This window comes from Carettochelys insculpta, chromosome 5, assembly GCF_033958435.1.
Source record: "Carettochelys insculpta isolate YL-2023 chromosome 5, ASM3395843v1, whole genome shotgun sequence".
Classification (NCBI taxonomy): Eukaryota; Metazoa; Chordata; order Testudines; family Carettochelyidae; genus Carettochelys; species Carettochelys insculpta.
The window spans coordinates 3,792,484-3,813,446 of record NC_134141.1 but is presented as its reverse complement, the minus strand read 5'-3'; the positions used below and the strand labels follow the sequence as shown (position 1 = coordinate 3,813,446).

General features: G+C 46.8%; 1 protein-coding gene across 1 annotated transcript in view; it reads right to left on the bottom strand.

The window, feature by feature from the left end:
* The window catches only part of CPLX1 (complexin 1), a 168,281-nt gene that overhangs the window by 51,350 nt on the left and 95,968 nt on the right, over positions 1 to 20,963 (bottom strand). The window contains exon 3 of the mRNA XM_074994017.1: positions 13,554 to 13,729. Within this exon, the coding sequence (XP_074850118.1) occupies positions 13,554 to 13,729 (176 nt within the window). The remainder of the gene's footprint in view (positions 1 to 13,553; positions 13,730 to 20,963) is intronic.

The following is a 20,963-nucleotide window of genomic DNA, read 5'->3' as shown; positions in this document are numbered from 1 at the left end:
TGTGGGGTGCCTCAGTCAGCCACCTCACTCCAAAGCAGGTGAGTATGGAGCACGGCCAGAGCTCTCGCCCTGCCAGGGTGCCCACCAGGATGTTGTGTTTGGCAAATTAATTCTCCCACCCCCGTTGTACACCGTGTGAGACAGGAGCTCGGGGGCTGCTGGGCATCCCAGAGGTGCGATTTCTTCCCTGCGAGCTATTAGCATGTGGTCTGCACTCACTTAGGGCTGTTTCTGCCAAAACCGCAATCACGGTGCTGCCAGCTCTGGTGATTTTGTTGTGAGTCTCGCAGTATCGGGTGGGTTCTTACAGGCCTCAGCCCCTGGAGTCAGACGAATACAGGAAAATCTCAGATTAATTCCAAACACAGGTAAATTTAACCCTGATGTTTGCAGAAAAGCCAAGAACCCTACTGGCTCCAAACCAGCAGAGCAAAAACCCTCTCTTCAAATGGACAGATGTTTAATAGCTCTTGATTCTGGGGGGACTGAGTCATGATTTTTGACTACTCCGAGCTGGGCACCCACCTATGCTTCTAGTGCAGTGAGCCCCTTTTGAACACAAGCTCTGGGGGCAGAAGCCGGCTCATGGGGCTCCCCTACACTCAAAAGTTAATTCTGATAAGGGCGAGGTGTGACTGTAACACACTGTGGCTATTCTGGAGTGACTCTGTGTGTAGAAGTGCCCTCAGGTGAGGGGTCCAGGGGCAGTGCAAAAGCAAAGCAAAGCTCCAGCTACTACTGCAAGTAAACCTGCTGCAAAGTTGCTCACACTGCCCTGCCTATGACCTTCATCCTCCTTCTTTAGGCAGCTGCAATGATTAATTCCCTGTGACAATCACAAATCCCAGGAGAAGGACGCGAAAGCCAAGCAAGAACCGCTGCAGCCCGCTGCAGTGAAGAGTGAACACATCTGCTCTGAGATCTGGCACTGAGCTGCAGCATTTCACAGGATGACTTTGGCTTGTATTACTGTTAACAGCCGAGAATGATGCATGTGGCTACCGGTTGGTGAGGCAGCTTACCAGAGAATGCTGCGCCACAGGCCGAACTAGACCAACACTGCGATGTCTCTGAGCCCCAGAAGTTATCATCGGATTATTCAAGATTCAAATAATGAGCTGCCACTTGAAGGCGGGGAGTCATCTCCCCATGGGAGCACGTGGCTAACTGCTGCATCTGCAGAGCTAATGGGGTCGCTTAGATACAGCATGAGGAGAATAGTTCTGTAATGCCTCATCTGGTGACCTTCCGAGGCTCTTTGATCCTTGAATTATCTTTGAAAACACGTCTGAGTTGTTAGGGCAGCAGACAGCCGCCACATGAAGAAACAGGAGAATGGTGACGGAATTACGCTTAGGAAGTGATGGATGCGAGTCCTCGGGATGCCTTCTAGCACAGCCTGTTAGCAGCACCCTCTCCTGAATTTCGCAGGTGGTGCTCACCTAACCGGTCTGGATGATCCATCGTCAACGGCTACTGAGATCGAAGCTGAGGGCTGCGAGGGAAGTCACGGCTCCTTCCATAGGCGACTTGCTGGAGCCCTGGCAGGCAGGCACACTGCACAGGGAGCCCAGCAGACCGTGGTCCGATCCCTCTTTATGAGCCCTGAGGGGTGAGTTACAGATCGTTCCATGGATAAAATCAGGCAGAGCTGTCCACTCCGCTCAGTACACAGAGGATACTCATGGGCCTAGGCCTCCCCACCTGAGTTTAGAGCTGTGGTGCTCTCTGAGTCCAAGTGGAGTAAAGAGCACTTTGTCCTGCAAGACTTCCATGGGATGCCTGTCCTCCTTGGCGGGTGAAGGCCAGCAGGAAAGTCCTGAGTCCATTGCTGGAGTCATTCAGTCTCAGGGCAGCCAGTGGACTGGCGATGCCAGCGGATGATCTCCTCCAGGTGAAGGGTAATAGTCCCGTATCCACGCTGACTGTGTGAGATTTTGGTACTACCGCTCGGCTGTGTCTGCCGCTTGTGGCCCAGCTGTGCAGTCGGGGGGCAGTGCTTGGATCCCTGGATGTTGCTGGATGATGATACAGCTGCTGTGCTAAGTAACACCCAAAACTGTTGACAGTGGCCAGAGCTCTGGAGTTTCAGTCCCAGCTCTGCCACTGGCTGACTGGCTGACCTTGGGCAAGACACCTCGTCTCTGTGCACCAACCTTTCCCTCACTCTAAAATGGAGTTGATGAGACTGACACATTTTGTGGCATGTTCTGAGATCTGCAGGCGGAGCCAGCGAGAAGTGTGTAAAGCTTGGTCCTGCACAGCCTGCTCACGTGAGCAGGTCCACTGAGGCCACAAGGGCTACCCGGGAGAGTACGCATTTGCAGGGCTCTGGGATGAAAGCTGCTGTCTTATTACTATCAGCCCAGGCAGGAGCCTCCTGGCTCAAAGGCAATGGCCTCACTCTTCTCTTCTCATGCCCCGTTGCCATCCTACTAACTCTCCCTGGGAGAGGGAGCCACTGCCCAGGCTCGCAGGCAAGAACTAAGCCCAGAGCTGATTCAGTTGGGGCACACAGGGTTCCCAGCTTGGAGCAGCGACAGCGGCCTCTTCTGCTAATTACCTGTCGAGCGGGGGCAGGAAGAGCCATCCAGTCGGCACAGGAACATGAGCGCTGCTCTTCTCAGACAGGCTGCAGAAGGCACTAAGGACAACTGAGGCTTGGGGCAGGGAAGAGTGTTGGGCCTTTACTGCTGTCTCAGCTGCTGTCCCGGCTGTGCTGGGGAGACGGGCAGGCTGGGCCTGGCTCTCCACTGCCCAGCCTCCTGCATCCCCTGTCCAAGGCCCGGCCCCAGCTCACTCCCACCCCACCCCTTCCATCACTCGCTCTCTCCCCACCTCACTCACTTCCACTGGGCTGCGGGCTGGGGAGTGGGAAGGTTTGGAGGGATCTGGCTGTGGGTGAGGGGTCTTGGCGGGGTCAGAAATGAGCTGTTCAGGGCGCGGGAGAGGACCCAGGCTGGGGCAGGAGGCCGGGGTATGGGAGGAGCTGTGGGCTTTGGCTGGAGTGTGGGCTCTGTGATGGGGGTTAGAATGTGGGAGGGGGTAGAAGATTAGGAGGTGTGGGAGGGCTCGGGGAGGGTGTTTGGGTGCAGGAGGTTCCAACCTGAGGCTGGGAGGTGGGTAAGGGGTGTGGGCTCTGTGAACAAATTAGGGTGCAGGAAGGGAGTTCCATCCTGAGGCAGGTAGGTTCAGGGAGCAGTGCCAGCTGGGACTGTGTTTGGTGTCTTGCTCTGCTACAGACTTCCTGTGCGACCCTGGGCAAATCACTTAGTCTCTGTGGTGCTCTTTCCCAGCTGTGAAAGATGGGTAGGAGCACTGCCCTATTTCACAGCAGTGTTCTGGGGTTACCATTCATCAATGAATATGAGGCACTCAGGTGCTTCAGTGAGGAGGGAGAGGTCGGTGCCTCCACACAGAGTGGATCTGGAGGAAGTTCTTGCTCCACCTCTGGTTTGAAAACGACCAACGCTATGAAAGGCTCAGTGAGACGTTTGGAATCGGGTTTTGATAGGAGAGAACACATTTTCCACAAATGGCCCAGGATCAGGACTTCTCTAATGGGGACATTTACCAGCCAGATAACACAAGGGTAATGAAGCTGCTACTGTTATAGCAATAGAACAAACAGCAGACCGCAGATCTGATTAGAAGGTGGTACAAAGCAGGGACACACGGGCGCAGCTGTAGATCTCAAAGTGCTGTACAAGGAAGGATGAATGCTAATTTCTCCCTTCTGCAGATGGAGAACTGAAGCTCCGAGGAGCCTGAGTCCACTGTCGGCAGGCGCAACGCGAACCCCTGCCAGAGCCAAAACTAGACCCCAAGACTCTTAAGTGCCAGTTTCCCAGGCTAGCCAGGTAACTACAATGCCTAGAATGAATCATGTGTGTCATGAACAGCCTGTGGCACCAGCCCTCTCTCCTGCTCTGAATACAGCTCTGGCAATTGCATTAAACAGAGCTTATGGTGCTCTTCAATGGACCAGAGTCTCAGCTGGTGTAAATCAGCACAGTGCAACCGACATCAGTGGTGCACTGCTGATTCACCACCGTGGTGGTTTTGGCCCACACACGGCTGTGAAATGCCAAGCACTTTACAAACAGCTGCCCTGTTTCGCTCCGTTGCTGATGCAGGAAGTGGGTGATGCTCTCGTGGCTGGAAACATGCTGTGTAAATAGAAAATATTACTTTAATTCCCCATTTTTTAAAAATATCCCCATAACAAAGGGAGTGCCTCCCACAGGACCTAGTTAGGAGTTGTCCTATTTTTCTGAGTATCTCATTGACTGCCATTAGGAGCAGAGAGGTATTAGCCCTGAACGCTGCAACGTAGTAAGACCAGAGCAGTCTGCCTTGCAGAAGTCAATTTGCTATGCATGCCAAAGAACACACCGAAACCAACGCCAGTGGACGTCCTCGAAAACAACAGAATTAAAATGACACAGAGTGCTGGGGACAGGGTGGCTGTCAATGTGCATAAAAAAGCGAACGTTCGCTCTGTTGCAAAAGCATCCAGAAAGACACGGGCAGAAAATCAGCCCGTGAAAGCCGATGACATGCCAGTGGGCTTGCGCTGCTTCGCTCCAGCTGCGGATCTGGCCCAGCAATGTCCATTCTGTGTATTCAGCAGCTAGTTGTATGGATGCGAGACATGGGTGATAATGAAAGACGCAGAGAGAAGAACATTGGCGTTCGAGAGTTGTTATAGAAAGATGCTGAGAATAGGATGGAAGCAGAAGGTCACCAACGAGGAATTACGTAGCGAGATACAGCCTAATGAGAACCTGCTGCAGAAGGTTATGCAACACAAGTTACAGCTATTCGGGCACATCTGCTGAATGAACAACGAACGAAAAATCAAGACCCTGGCATTCAGCAAAATGGCCGGTTCAAATAGGAGAGGCAGATCCCCATAGAGTGTGGGTGGAGGATACAGTGGACTGATGTGGGGCTAGTCTACAGAAACTAAGCCACCCTGCACTGGACAGGGCAAGATGGAAGGAAATAGCGAGGGAGGCATCAGACACCAACAGGTGCTGAGCCCCAGGTTGTTCGTGATGGTGATGATGGTGCACGTCCATTTGGATAGCCCAGGAGATTCTGTATCATTTGGATGAAAGAATCAGTGGGAATGGCTCTTCTTCACACTCATGGAAAAGTGCTATTGACCTTAAGGAGAACGGAACCAATGTGATTTCATGGTAACTGATTACGGTTCTTGGAAATTATTATTAAGCTCTACAGAACGTAATACAAATGAGTCTGTCTACACAGCACATGAAGTCTGGGCTCTGGCTCAGGCTGGAACCCAAGCCCCTCTCCCGTCTACACACAAACTGTAGGATTCCGATCAGCAAGCTCTCAGGACACAGCTCGCAGGCCCCTGCTTAGGAACCAGATTCCTGCCGTGACTTACACGCACCAGTGTGGAGGCAGTGTATGACACACCCTCTTCATATGCGTGCACTTAACAAAATCCATGTGGCTGCATTAGGAGCCAACAGCCTCTGAGTGTGGAAGGGGGCTCAGGGCTGGGGCAGAAGGCTGGGGCGCATGGGCTCTGGCTGAGGGTGTGGGCTCTGGGGTGGCACTGGGGATCAGGCATTGTGGGGCAGGAGATGGGCTCCATGCTTGGGGAGGGGGTCAGAGCTGGGGTTGGGATGTAGGAATGGGTACAGGTTCTGGGCTGGGGGTTGGAGTGCAGGAGATACAGGCTCTGGGCTGGAGGTGCAGGCTTTGAGTTGGGCCAGGCTTTGGGGTGCAGGAGGGTGCTCAGGGCTGGGGGGCACAAGGAGCAGCAGAGGGTTGGGGCCTGGACAGCTCCCTGCTAGGGATGGTGAGGAGGAGCCCCTTTCCACCAGCCACAACAGCTTTCTCCCCACTGCAGCCCTGAGCCCCTGCACATGGCTTAGTGGGAACCTGTGCAGCGGCACAATGCCCAAACCTTGTCATTTCATAAGAACATAAGAATGGCCATTACTGGGTCAGACCAAAGGTCCATCTAGCCCAGCATCACGTCTGCCGACAGTGGCCAGTGCCAGGTACTCCAGAGGGGGTGGACCGAAGACGATGATCAAGCAACTCGTCTCCTGCCATCCATCCCCAGCCTCTGACAAACAGAGGCCAGGGACACCATTCCTACCCCCTGGTTAATAATCTAGTTCTCCTTTCAACTCCCTTCTAGCCCTAGCCTGCACAGCCTCCTCTGGCGAGGAGTTCCACAGGTTGACTCTACACTGCAGGGACCCAGCACAAACTGCAGGTCCAAGTCAGAAGGTCTGCGTGAGCAATGGAGACACGTCAGCATGACTGCGAGACCTGGGTCCAGCCGTTGTAACCCCAGGTTTTCAATGCAGTGTTGCGGCTCAAGTACAGACGGGACACACGCAGTCTATGAGCCCAGGTCCCACCGACCAAACACAGCACAGACACACCCAGTGGGAATCCCCTCCCTAGGCTCCTTAAAATCCTCTTGCAAAAAAAAGGTACCCTGGAATCACAGCCCCACTATGGACTATCTCCGAATGGAGCTCTCTGGACCCCCTTCTTGTACAGTGCCTAGCACAACGGAGTCCTGGTCCCTGACTTGGCACTGCCACGATACAAGTAAACAATGACCCCAAGGTGGGCTGTCCATCTCCTTGCAGCTCCCAAGGACATTTCTGTGAGCACAGTTCTGGGGCTCAGTGAGTTCTCTCTGCCAACCTTTCACTCCCCGCTCTCATTCCAGCTACACGTGGTGATTAGCTTGGTAATCTCACCCTGGTCCTTGGGAATCACTGGCCCTCTCTGCAGCTCGGGAAATGATTGAGATACAGGAAGAATCAAACTAAACAGGAACTTTCTAAAGCTGGAGGCCTAAGGACTTGGGTGTCCAACCCCTAGTGACTTTCAATGGAATTTGGGCCCCTAATTCCCTTATGTTCCTTTGAGATTCCCAGCTTAATGACATGTGCTCCTACGTCCTTTAATAGCCCCAGTACGTCCCTTCATTTCCTCGCCCACAGGAGGTGAATCAGAGCCCTTTGAAAGCTCATCATCTCCTCAGTCAATTGTCCTCTCAGCCTGGAACTGCTCACTTCCACCACAGTGGGTAACAGGGGAACATTAGAGCAAGTGGCAGGAGAGGGTGGTTTGGGCCCTGCGCATACTTGGCATGTGAGAAGAAGATAAGCGGTCTTCTTCCTCATATGATGCTGGGTGTGGTGATATAGACTGACCCTGTGAGCTCAGAGAACTTCTTGGCTGATCACTTCTCCATGGAGACAGACCCTTTGTCTGCACTTTCTCTGACTTGAGATGGAAACAGGACAGTAGGATACTTCTAAAGGCTTCCTATGAGCTCAGAGCCCAGTTGTGTTAGGTGCTGGAGGTACACAGACACATTTGCTACCCTACAAAGCTTAGGGTTAGGCTCAAGAGCTGGTGCCTTCCCTGAAGCACACACAGTATTGAAGTGAAAATCAGGAGACGGGGTTGTAAATAATGTACCACCCATCAGACAGCACATTTCTGTTGTGAAGGCCATAAACTTTATCTGCACAAGAACAGATGATGATTTACTGCCGGAGAAAGTATTATCTAAGCCCTTAACTTTTGACTTGAGAAGAATATTCTTCTGCTTCTCTTTAGCAGTGGCATTCATGGTAGAGAATGAATTTTATATGTCCCTTCATAGCAATGGCACAACCATGTTCTCAAGCAGGTTGGAGTTGGCATTTTTAAAGCCCCTTGGTGTTAGCTACCTCTGAATTTGTTCTTTTCCAAGAATAATACATCCCCTGGTTTCACTAAAATCAGAGAGCTTTGCAAACACTGTACAGCTGTTTAATGGAAGCAACATTTTACCAAAAGAAAAATTTGCTCTGCTGGGTTTGAAGCTTATTGTCAAAGGAATTATGTTATTGCAGAGCAATGCCAATACACAGGCTGTTATTTCAGCACCCTCAGGACCTGGTTTTCATGGCTAAGCTTCAGTTAAATATGCAAATACTCAAAAGAAGCATTCAAGGCAAATTAATTATGGGATATGGCAGGCTGGTCATCTTAGATTAGGATCTAGATCTACAAATATAAGATTCCATTTTATTTTTTTGGGGACTCAGCATCTGAGAATGACTTTGGCAACCAGATTGTAAAGTCAGTGTCTACCTGAGAAAAGGAAGCCAGCAGACCCTGCATTAGCCAGAGTTGTGGGTATAGCTTTAGCAGGTTATCCCAAATGTTGTTCTCCTCCTTTGGGTTAAAATCAGCCCTGGCTGGCACAGCTCATGGGAGCTCTGGAAATGATGGAGTCCTCTTCATTCAAGTGTTCAAGGGTGTTACGCTTTTCGTGGGAAAAGGGAGTTCAATTTTTCTTCCTGCGAGTTTTTAGTTCTGCACATCCAAAGATGGCAGAGAATTTTCGTGCCCATGGCTGAGATTCTCAAAACCCTCCAGGGGATTCTGTTTCCAATTAAAATCAATGGGACTACTAGAACAAGATGGGGACAGAAGGGTCTGCCACCACCAGAGTATGCTTATCGCAGCATCTGAAATAGGATTCTCAAATTTCAGCTTTTCTCTGTTGTCAGTAAAAAGCTGTGAAACCCACTGGCCAAAGCTGGGTCCCATTCCTCTCTACTGGTTGGCCCACAGACAGGAGCAGAAGGTATTATTACTATCCATCACTCTGGCAGCTCAAGTGGAAGAGGATCTGTGCTCTGGATTTAAAGGTCTTAACCCTGCTGATGAGAAATGTGGCAGTCAATAGAGTTTCACATCATGGGACTTCTTTGTTTCAACATCTTTTTTGTAAAACACATGAAATGATATTAAAATTACATTAAATATATTAAGGGTGTAAAATCAAGTTCTCAAAAGCGAGCGACCAAGCAAGTGAGAGAGAGAGAGAGAGAGAGATATCCCCAGTGGCTAAAACCTTCTTGAATATTATACTTCTATCCAGGCTGCAATCCATATTATATTTTTCTCCAGAGTTCCAGTTTCACAGTGATTGTCAAAGACCAAAGTCAATTACTATACTGAGAAACAAAAATCTAACACTGTCAAAGAGTGGAAACTTTTTTCTGTGGCTTCTCAGTTCATTTCAGATTTCCCAATTCCATCCATTAGGATCTCATAGCAGTTATTGCAAGCCTTTGTCTCTTATCATCAAATCAATTTCTCTGCCAGGCAGAGCATTATTCCCCCCACAGTGGACCTATCAGATAAAAAGATGTCTGCTCTTTAAGGCTGCTCTTTAAACACTTAATACAACTTTTCCAATTCTTCAGGAAGCAGCTTACTCTTTCAAAGGCAGGCGATTAGGGATTTTGCTGACGAGAAAAATGAGGAGATTGGAGTCCCTTATGTCCTCGTCATTCTTTTCACTCGAGCCACACATCCTCCTTTCAACACTAAGCTCAGATCCACCCCACTCATCTACTGCTGTGGCTGTTGGACTTTTCAGACTCCTGTACCCTTTCCAGGAGTCTGATTTGTGTTGCATACCCCAAGTTTCCTTTCCTAAAAGCTCCTTGCTGATAAAATCAGACATAAAAATAAACAAGTGCCACTGTACGCTGTGACTGGACAATTGCTCACCTTCCCATTTTCACCTTATAATGACAAAATAAAGTGACTGTAATATAAATATTGTACTTCAGTAAAGGTCTGGACTGGTTAACACGCTACAGAGACAGCTTCCTCTTGATGGATATTCATATCTCCCCATCAGCTACATGGAACAGTCTGACTGATCACCCTAATTTACAAGGGATAGTAACATTTTTTGCAGTAATTTTCTTACGTGGACACTTGCCTTTGTATTTCCCACTCCAATTCACACGATGAAGTAGGTTTTAGCCATGAGAGCTGATGCCCTAATAAATCCGTTAGTCTCTAAGGTGTTACAGAATTCCTCATTATTTTTACATTTCAGTGCAATATTTCAGCTAGGTTTTCACTTGTGAGCCTTGTCTGCAGCCCGAGCCCCAGACAGTGAGTCTGACACACGTATTAGTATGGCAGGACCTCAATGGGGGGCGGGTCCCAAGCAACTGTCCTGCTTGCTACATGCAAAAGCTGGCCAATCCAACCCAGGACCACCATTGCCAGACAGCAGGAATGCAACAACAGAGAGGCTATATGAGAGTTTTTAAATTCAGGGCTGGAGGAAAGCTGATGTGGTGAGGAGTGCACAGTTCCAAAAGACACCCCTGAGGGGAGGGTTTATTAAAAGCAATACCCTATATCCCAGGAAAAAGGAGAGAATAGAAGTTGATAAAACACAGGTAGAAACGGAAGAGGAACAGTGAAACAAATAAAGAGTCCTGTTTGATTAGGGCACATGAAGACAGACAACTAAATACTGACCAATATCGTAAGTGCTTGCCTACAAATTCAAGAAGTCTAAATATAAAGTGGGTGAACTTGAATGCCTGGTGTTAAATGAGGTTACTGATGTGCTAGGTATCACAGAAATTTGGTGGAATGATGAAAATCAATGGGACACTGTAACACCCAGGTACAGAATGTATAGGAATGACAGAGTAGGTCATACTGGTGGGAGTGGCACAAGATGCGACAGGCAGCAGAGTCACATATAGTAAAAATGATAAATGAACCAGAGTGCCATCAAATCTCTATGGCTAGAAATTCTGGGCTGGAGAAATAAGAGAGTAGCAGCAGGAACACACTACTGACCACCTGACTAGGACACTGACAGTGCCTGGGAGGTGCTTCGAGAGATTAGAGCCGCTAAAAAGCCAGAACATCCAATAATAATGGGGAACATCGCTGATGGGGAACATCTCACCTCAGGACAGGACTCAGAGATACAATTTCTAGGCACCTTAGTGACCTCTCCTTGAAGCGCTTTGTCCTAGAACACACCAAGGGAGAGGCCATTCTTGGTTTAGTCCTAAGTGACGCACAGGATGTGGTCCAAGAAATGAACACAGCTGAAGAGCTTGATAATAGCGACCCTCACGGAATTAAATTTAGTATCTTTGTAGGGGGGAAATGCAAAAGAAACCCACCACTGTGGCATTTAATGTCAAAAAGTTGGAATTACACAAAATGAAGATGCTAGTTACACAGAAATTAAAAAGAACAGTCATAAGAGTGAAATGCCAGCAAGCTGCACAGAAACTATTTTAAAACACCATATCAGAGGCACAAACTAAACATTTACCCACAACCCCCAGTAAGAACCGAAACATGCCACCATGGCTAAACAACACAACAAAAGAAGCAGTTAGCGATTAAAAAGCATCCTATTAAAACTGGAAGTCAAATCCTACTAAGGAAAATAGAAAGGTGCATAAACACTGCCAAATCAAGCACAGTTAGGCAGACCTAGAAAGAATTTGAAGAGTAACTAGCAAAATACACAAAATCTAATAGCAACAAAGTGTATTTACATCAGAAGTAGGAAGCCGGGCAATCAGAGGCTACAGTAGGGGATCAAGGCACTAAAGGAGCACTTCAGGGAGTCAGGGAGGACAAGGCTGTTGCACTGAAGCTAAATGAATTCTTTGCATCAGGCTTTACTTCAGAGCATGTGAGGTAGATCCCAATACTTCAGCCCTTCTTTGAGGTGAGAAATCAGAGGAATTGTGGCAGACTGAGGTGTCAATAGAGGCACTTTTGGAACAAACTTGTTAATTAAACAGTATTATGCACCAGGCCTGGATGGTATTCGCCCAATAGTTCTGAAAGAACTCAGACGTGAAAATGTAGACCTACTAGCTACGGTACGTACCCTATTGCATAAACTAGCCTCTGTATCAGATGACCAGAAGGTAGCTAATGAAACACCAGTCTTTCAAAAAGACGCCAGAGGAGATTCTGGCAATTACAGGTCAATAAGTGAAACTTCAGTAGCACACAAATTGGCTGAATTCATGGCAAAGAACAGAGTTGTCAGGCTCCTAGATGAACACAGCATGTTGGGGGAGGAGTCAACGTGGCTTTTGTAAAAGAAATAATGCCCCAACGAACTCTTAGAATTCTGAAGGGGGTCAACAAGCATGTGGGCCTGGGCAATCCAGTGGCTATAGTGTATCTGGACTTTCAGAAAGTCTTTGTTAGGGTCCCTCAACACAGGCTCTTAAGAAAATTAAGCAATCATAGGATACGAGGGAAGGGCCTCACACATGTTAGCAACTGACTGAAAAAAAGACAGGAGACAAAGGGTATATGGTCAGTTTTCATTATGGAGAGAGAGATTATTGGGTTCTCCACAGAGGTCTGCACTGGGACCAGTGCCGTGTAACATATTCAGAAATTATATGGAAATGGGGGCAAAATCTGCAGTCAATACAAAATTATTCAAGATAATTAAGATGAAAGCAGATGGCCAAGAGTTACAAAAGGATTTCACAAAACTGGTTGATAATCTGGCAGATGAAACTGAACACTGATAATAGTAATCTTAATGAACGTCGGAAACCAGAATTCTAACTATGCGCGCAAAATGATGAGCTGGTTCCAATGAAACCCTCTTGTTCCGGTTATCAAAGTGAGTGAGCAGAATCATTCTCCATGACCACTCAGAGCTGTGAGGGCTGATGCACAGCCAAACCAGTATCCAGTCATTTTAAGTTACATCAGTCTCCCTGGCCAAGCTTGGATTTGTACTTTCCCCCGCCTCGTAACCACCCTTTAAACTTAGCTTAAAATCCTTCCAACTATTGTGTTACTTTGTTCATCAGGTCCAGCCCTGTGGTTGCTCTACCCCTGGATTTCCCATTAACATCAGTGCAAGGAAGACTAGATCTAAGTTTCCTGAAAATTAATTCTTGCATGTTAAATAAGGCTCTCCTTTCACTGTTCCCTCAGATGAATTGATTCTCCAGTGACCTGTATCATGCTGACAAACATGGAAAGTAGAGAGCAGAGGTGGAAAAAGTACCCCAAAAGCCACTTGAGTAAAAGTACAGCAGCTTTGGGTGGCAGGGATGTACTTAAATACAAATCACAGGTGTCCCTCTGGAAAATGAAATGACTAAAATACACATGCACACACATCACATCTTGATTGCACTCAAGTACCCAGAAGTGAAAGCAGCTGCACATTTACTCAAGTAACACTTTAGGTACTTTTTCCACCTCTGGTAGAGAATCATCATTTTGCTTCCATAAATATTCAGGAAACCTTGGAAACAACGCACTGAACAGCAGAAGACAGTTGGATGATGGTATGTTCTATGGACCAGTGACACCACCTTGGAAAGATAAATGGCACAACGGTAGGAATGGGAAAATCACAGTATGTTTCAGTTATTTTTGAAGTGATTAATAAGCCGGGTACAAAATACTGACCATCGGCTCCATCCAGACTTCCCGTTTTCAGCTGTTCAGCGTAGGAGCGGAGATGAGCCAGGAGAAGGCTCAGAGCACGAATGCAAGCTTCAAAGTAAAGTGCAGCACAGCACTTACTTGATACTCCTTGATCACTGCCCAGACTCGTCCCACAGCTGTTCCATAGCCAGCAGAATGTAGCGGCCCCTGGTTCAGAAGGGCATTCACAGGTTTGCACCGCACGTGCTGAAAGCAACACCTACCTTGTCCCGAATCCCCTGTCGCATCACTTCTCTTTCGGCCTCCATCTTTGCATACTTGGCTTTCCTTTCCTCCTCTTCCTGCCTCAGGGCTTCCTGTCTTTCCTCTTCCTTCTTGGCAGCATCAGGATCTTTCTCTTCATCTCCACCCAACATCTTCCCCATGTCTTTGGTTGCCCCTAAAGAAAAGGCACAAGGAGCAGACAGAGTGCACGTTAGGAAGAACAGACAGAAAGAAAAGCAACTACAACCCATTCCTCTTCTCCAAGTGGCCACAATGGGGGTTAATGGGCCTGCCCAGAGTATTATGGGATGGAGCTCAGAGGCAGAACAAAGTCAGCACTGGGAGACCTCTGAAGGACTCTTCCAGTTCCACACTTCTGTAGTTCCATGGGCTGGGCTGTAAAGTACCCATCCAGCCCCTGGAGCATGCTGGGGCTCACTCTGGAATTGCAACCTATCATTTCAAGAGTATGTGGGAGGCAGTGGCTTGCCCAGTCCTGCTCACCAGTAGGGGGGCTCTGGAGTAAAGGGTACAATCTGAGGAATGCAATAAGAGCCAGCCTCAAATAAAATGGAGTAAGTTGGGCCTTTGTGGTTTAGGGAGCAGCCTTTTTCCTCTCTCTCTGTCTTGGGCTCGTATGTCTTATGAGGCTGAATTTTCAGAAACAGAGTTTTGGTGCAAACTTCCAGCCAGAGTATGCATGCTTTTATCAAAGTTTTCTTTGTGTATGTAGAGAACCTAAAAGCAAGGGTGTCATCTAGGGAGGGCTGGGGAGGGGCAGCTGCTGTGCACCCTGAGACACCACTTGCTCTTTTTCCCACTCCACTCACTGTCTGGGAGCGAAGGGAAACTCCACAGTTTGTGTGACATTCCACTGTCCCCTCCCTGACCAGAAGCGAGAGGCAGACACACAAGCCATGAATTTTCCCCTCACTCCCAGACAGTCAGGGGAATGGGAAGAAGAGCCAGCAGGTCCCCTGTGCGCATGGCTGCTGCCCCCTCCCCTCCTGAAATGGCACCCTGGCACAACAGCCTGACCCAGTGCACCACAACAAGAAAGTGACAAAGTTTCACTCACAGATACTGATAGCCCCTTGATATCTTGCCTTCTACTCTGGGGTGAATGAGGAGAACCTTTATAGCCAATTCTTCCCTCTGTTGATTCCTTGGATAAGGTACTTGTCCCTAGGCATGAAATCTTTCATTAAAACTATAGAACAACTCATAATCAGATTGGTTCCCCAATGGAGGACTAATTGGACAGCGTCTCAAAGGCTTTCATCTTAAACTACAACCTGTAGCAAGGTTCTCAAGCACACCAGATTGACTTTGTAATTGGAGAAATATTTCTGAAAACTCTCATGATTTCTTCCTGTGTGCTTCTTTTCTGCCCGTTTTGGATTCTCCTGGGCTTCAACAGTTGACAGCAAGTGTCTAGTTTACACTGAATGTTCTCCCAAATCTCATCCATAGAGCACGTCCTTTCACCATTCCTGTCGATGAATGGACAGTGTAGGTTTTTCTGCCTGGTTATCATGTCTAGTTATTTAGGGGACAATGATAAACAAAGAGTTTTTAGTCCCCTGCATTTTTTTTCTGGCTATTCATTTCCCTCCCATCCCCCACATTCTGCATGATACGCTCCTGCCCAATATTTGCCATGAACACTAAAATGTCCATGAGTTCTATTGAGACAGAACAAGTCCTATTAAGATGCTCATGCATGCTACATTCTGTCTTCTCCTGAGCAGGGTGGAAGAGAAGATAAGCAAGTCCTTCCTTTCTCATGCCTGACAACTTGGAGATCTTGAGCTGCAAGTCTGATGGAGCCAAAGGCCAAAAGAGCAGATGGACAATTCAAACACAAGCAAGACCTTCTGGCTTGTTAGACCTTGGTAGGGTAAGGTAAGACCGTACACACAGGCACACTAGATGGTGATATATATTATGCAGCTTGATTTCTCTGAACATATTTCCATTGTTTTAGATTCAGGGCAGTCATCTGCCTGTACTTTATCTCCATCTGGCGCTACCTGGGCAGCATAGTGAGCTAGTTACTCAGGAGGCTGAATTATTCAACAGAAGAGGCAGGGCTATTGCCTTAAAGCATTGCTTTGTAAACTAGCATTATGTCTTGGTGCAGTCACAACCTGGCACATTATGTATGAAATCGACTTGATAGCCTCTTTTTCTCTTCCACCTAGGCATGGCTGACTTTCTGAATCCTATGGATATTTAATTCTAAAATGATTTAGCAGAGAGGGCACTTTGAAGAAAAGGAACCTAGTTCCCAGAGTTCTTTTCAAGTCTTTTAACTCATCAGAGAATTCAAAGCCTTTCTCTAATCGCCTTGAATGTTGCTGTGTGATACCATTGTTAATTGACGGGAATGTCATGTCTGACAAGAAGTAGCAATGTCATGTTAGATTTCAGCTCCTATTTTGGTGTGGAAATGCTTTTTATGCTTCTTTTATTCCTCCTCCAAATGGTCAGTTTTCACTAGTATTGACCACTAGATAGCAGTTTTTAGCAGTTTTCTTAGCAGATGAGTGACAGGACTTCTAAGAATTAATTTATATTCAGCAGAGACTTGCAATCACAATAATGGGCAGATAGTTCTTCCCTCATCTTCTGGAGCTTCCAGGGGGAAAAAAAAGCAAAACCTTGTTGTTTGAAGCTGTATAACCAACGCCAAGTCTTAGCACTTTCAGTCAGGGTCAGCCTGTGAAAGGTGACCCTGTACCAGATGGCTCATTAGTGGGTGAGCCTCAGCTGGACTCAGAGCCAACAAGGAAGATCTCATGCATGCAGTAGTGCTGTGCCCTATCATCTCATTAGAGTTAACATTTTGGCAATGCTCCTCTGGAATTCCAGACGTTATGGGGCTGGTTCTCTCTTGCGCCCAGCTGCTGCTGGAAGGGAATGTCAGCAGCAGCTCTCAGAACCCCATGATAAGGGGTTGAGCACACCAGGTCCCGGTCCATGACTCGGTGTTCTAGGTCTGATGATAATAATAGTAAAATAAATAATAAATAGTAATAATAATAGGCAGCCAGTCTCTGGCCTCCGTGTGCAACAGGAAACAGGCTGAAAGAGTCACAGGTGGGAAGAAAATCTGATTTAATGAACTGTGTTTCTAAAGCCTATGCTTCAGGGCTTCAGCCTGTCACCTGGAGGGGTCACCCTACACTCCCAATATAGCATATGGGAGCAGGTTTGTTGCCTTGTTCTGGAGCATCAGGGGTGGATGAGCAAGGCTGGAGATGGGACACTGGGTGGGGAACAGGGCTCTGAGGTGGCACCAAACATTCTCTCTCTCGGGTGTTTGACTGGCTGCTTCTTGCTGAAGCAGTCAAGGTGCAGCTGACCACCCTGGGAGGGGTTGGGAAGGAACTTCTCCCGCTAGGACAGACTGGCAGTGATGTTCCGTTTTGCCGTTCTCTGCAGCACAGAGTGTAGACCACTTGCCAGGATTGGCTGAGTGTATCTCAGTCAGTTCCTTATCCTGGTGCACGGTGGGCCCTCTGATTCTTTGCCTGTGACACATAACAGTCTAGTCTCCCATGGGCTGTAACACACTGGCCTCATTCTGGTGGTTGAATTAGTGTGTGGGACCTGTGTGGTGGAATTGGCCTGGGACGTGGAGGGGTGAAACGGGATGAACCAGTGGTTCCTTCTGGCCTCAAACTCAATGACACAATTCTCTGGCAGAACAATTCTCATCTCCCATTTGCATGAACCTGTGATTCAGTTACACCGTGTTTCATTTGAGAGCCTCTTTGTGGTCAATGACCAGTAACATCGCTGGCTTTGGACTCTTTAACTGTTGTCCCCTGGCTTATGGTATACTTCCTGTGATCACAGAATCCTAGGGCTGGAAGGGACCTCAGCAGGTCATCAAGTCCAGCCCTCTGCTTCAAGCAGGATCAACCCCCACTAAGTCATCCCAGCCAGGGCCTTGTCAAGCTGGGACTTAAAAACCTTGAGGTGATGCATCATACTGATGCTTTTATTCTGATTGGGTTAATGTTCATTATCCAAGCATCATCATGTTGTATTGTTGCTTATGAAGGAGCTCAGTTTTGCTACCTAACTGTAGTCTAATGGGCTTTAAGCCAGTGAAGTCATTATTTAATTACTGTGTATAGCACCATGGGAAGATGCAGAACATCTATAATTTTTAATGCCAGGCAGAATGATTCGATGATCTAGTTTCACCTCCTGTTTGGCCCACGCCATTGTTCCCACCTTAAGGATCTCCTTAGACAGTGATTAAAAGAAGTCCCTGGGGAAAACAGCAGAAGGTGAGATTTGGTCAGGGGATGGTTTCATAAAGTAAAGTGCCAAGGTGTCAGGGTCCTCTCCCAAGAGACAGGGGAGTGTTCTTGTTGGCTGCAAAAGACTTTACCTCAGACTCCAGGATTCTGGAGGGTAAGCCAGCATGTGCCTAACTTTAAACAGATCAGTGATCCCACTGAAGCCAACGCCATCCTTGTGCATAAGGTTGGGTATCTGCTGCACTAATTTGCTGGATCAGAGCCCAAGTTATTTTCTTTAAAAAACGTTCTGACATATTTATGCTTCAGGGATGTTGTGGTGGAATGATGGCAAAGGGCGGGCTCTGAGGAGACTTACAAGTGGGCAAGTGGCAAATATATGGACATTTTCATAGCGTAAGAACGGCCTGGACCATTGTCAGAGAGGAGTGGTTAAGCTGTGCCAGCAGTGCCTGTGTGGGCATGGAACAAGTGCACAGAGCTCACAGCTGGGTGCGCAGAGACTTGTTTGCATCTTGCAAAAACAGCCACCAATGGCAATTTGCGAGTGCATTTGTGGGGTTTATAGGGAGGATGAGGTCTTAGCAAGGGGATTCAAGGGATGTAATTGATAGCTCTGGCTGGTAGCATGTTTTAAGAGAAGTTCATAGACATCCCATAAATTTCAGACTAAAGTTTCAGAGCTGGTGTCTGAAAATTTGATTGGAAAGTTACAAAATACCTATGAGCTACTCTAGAAATGTGCTACGCTCCAGAGCCAAAAACATTAAGATTCACAAAAGTTGTTAACATTTTGCGATGCTGTACACTAGAGAGCTGCCTAATAACTGGCTTTTTGATCATTCTATTTCTATCAGAGCCTTATTTAGCACTAACAGAAGGGACAACCTGATGCCTCTAAGTTTCTGAGTCACAGCACGATTTTGATCTAGTCATATGAACTCCTGAAGCTAATCTTAGAATACTTTGATGGAGACGTCCTGAGGAAGTCAGAGGGTCACTTCTCTTTGCAACATATCTTCAGAACTGCCCTCATTCGTCACTGTCTCAGCCTGATTTCACATCTAAGCCATCTTTTTACATACCACTGCAGAGAAACCTTTTCTTCAAGGCTACAGTGTTAGACTTTTTGCACTTCACATAAAAGCTTTTCTCCGTTTCATTAGTATCTTTCCCATTAAGTCGCACTACATTCAGTTCCAGGAAGATGATACCACTGAAAAGATAGTGGCAGTAATTACAGGAGATGCTTTCTCAGGGAGGTGGAGAAGGGGGACTCTTCATTCTCAATTTGCTCATTTGGCAGAAAAGCCAAGGCCATGTTTATTTTGAGACTTCAATACACACAGGGCTTTCTTATGCAAATGCCACTGAACAAGAAAAATAGAGAGAAGAATCAGTTATGTTTTCTTATCAGAATACTTTCATTCCTGGCTTTTGTATCTTGCCAAATTACCCATAAATTCCACAAATACCTCCAAATATTTTTTTCTTACTGTAGTGACACCAAGTTTCTCAATTACTAAGCCAAAGAGGTATTTCTATAGCTAAGACCACCTTCAGTTGCCTGGAAAAAAAAGGCATGTGACAATTTTCCCCACTTCCCTTTAATACTCACGAAGAAATAAAAACCTAGATCTCTAACACCATTGACTTTCCCATGTGGCATCCATGGGGATACTAATGCAAGATAAGCAAGATTCAACCAGTAGTGCATATCTAGTAACTCATCATTTGACGTAGCAGACGTTTGCTAACCAGCAAATTTATACCTGCATCTCGGCCTAAATATAAATCTAGGTCTGGATACAAAGTCCATAAAGTTATTTACTTTAAACAGATTAATCTGGTTTAAATAGGATGATGTCTCCCAACACAAACCATTGAAGGCAAGGAAATGCAAAGTTATGGGTACCTCTTCAATCCTATGCTAATGCTGACACAGTACATTTACACTGGCAATAATGGACTCCGCATCCTGACAAGGGACTTTTCCATTATCTCCAAACACATATGAGACAAGTGTGTATGTAGAACATCACAAAACCTTATTTGTTACAATTTGTTAGTAACTTGCGGAAATTCTGAATCCAAACATTAACCCAGAAAAAGAAAAGGGCCCGATCCATAGCAATATAAAGCAACTAGATCTGCCTCATGGATTGAAAGAAACTGCAACTTCTTCCTTGGCTGCAGTAGCTCATTTTCATGAATGAATCTTTGTACACTAAGGGCTTGTCTAACTTGCCCCCAGCTTTAAGGGGGCATGTTAATCAGGGCAACGGGAGATTACTAATGAAGTGCTGCAGTGAATATGCAGCATTTTATTAGGCTAATTCTCCCCAGCGGCAATTTCAAAGCTTCAAACTTGGAAGTGCTGGCATGCATGTAGCCGTGGGCACTTCAATGTGCCCACACTACTTCAAAGCCCCTTTATTCCACAAAATATTTTGCCCTGATTAACATGCCCCCTTTGAAGTTGGAGGCAAGTGTAGACCCGGACGAAGTTTGACATCCGCAGATTTCCAGATTTATTCTCTAATAATATTGCCACAGAATTAGGCTCTTTGGACAAAAGGAGAATACTGTTGCATTTGTCTCCTGTGATAGCACTCTGATGGAATAGGAAGAAAAACTTGGGTCAATGAGATCTGTTAGGACTGTTGGATAGGGTTAGTGGTCTAGAGATACAGAATAAGCCAACCTGAAGAAAGCAGGTGGGACTATCCAATAGTCTTCAATTGGTCTCTGGTGAAAGGGGTTAATAAACTAAAGAGATCTTTTCTATCTCTAAAATTCGTTCCAGATGAAGGCAAAACAAAACAAAGCAATGACAAGCAAAATAATCTTCTATCCATACCCAGAAATGTATTGTATCAATGGACTGTGCAAGAGAGGGAAAAATCTCATATAACCCTTCAACAGGTGCCTTATGACCTAAGACTTCTTTCTCATCTTCTTTGCATGCATAGCTATCCAAACACAAAGCAGTCAAGTAGCACTTTAAAGACCAGCAAAACAGTTTATTAGGTGAGCTTTCGTGGGACAGAGCCACTTCTTTCAGTGGGTCTGTCCCACGAAAGCTCACCTAATAAACTATTTTGCTAGTCTTTGAAGTGCTACTTGGCTGCT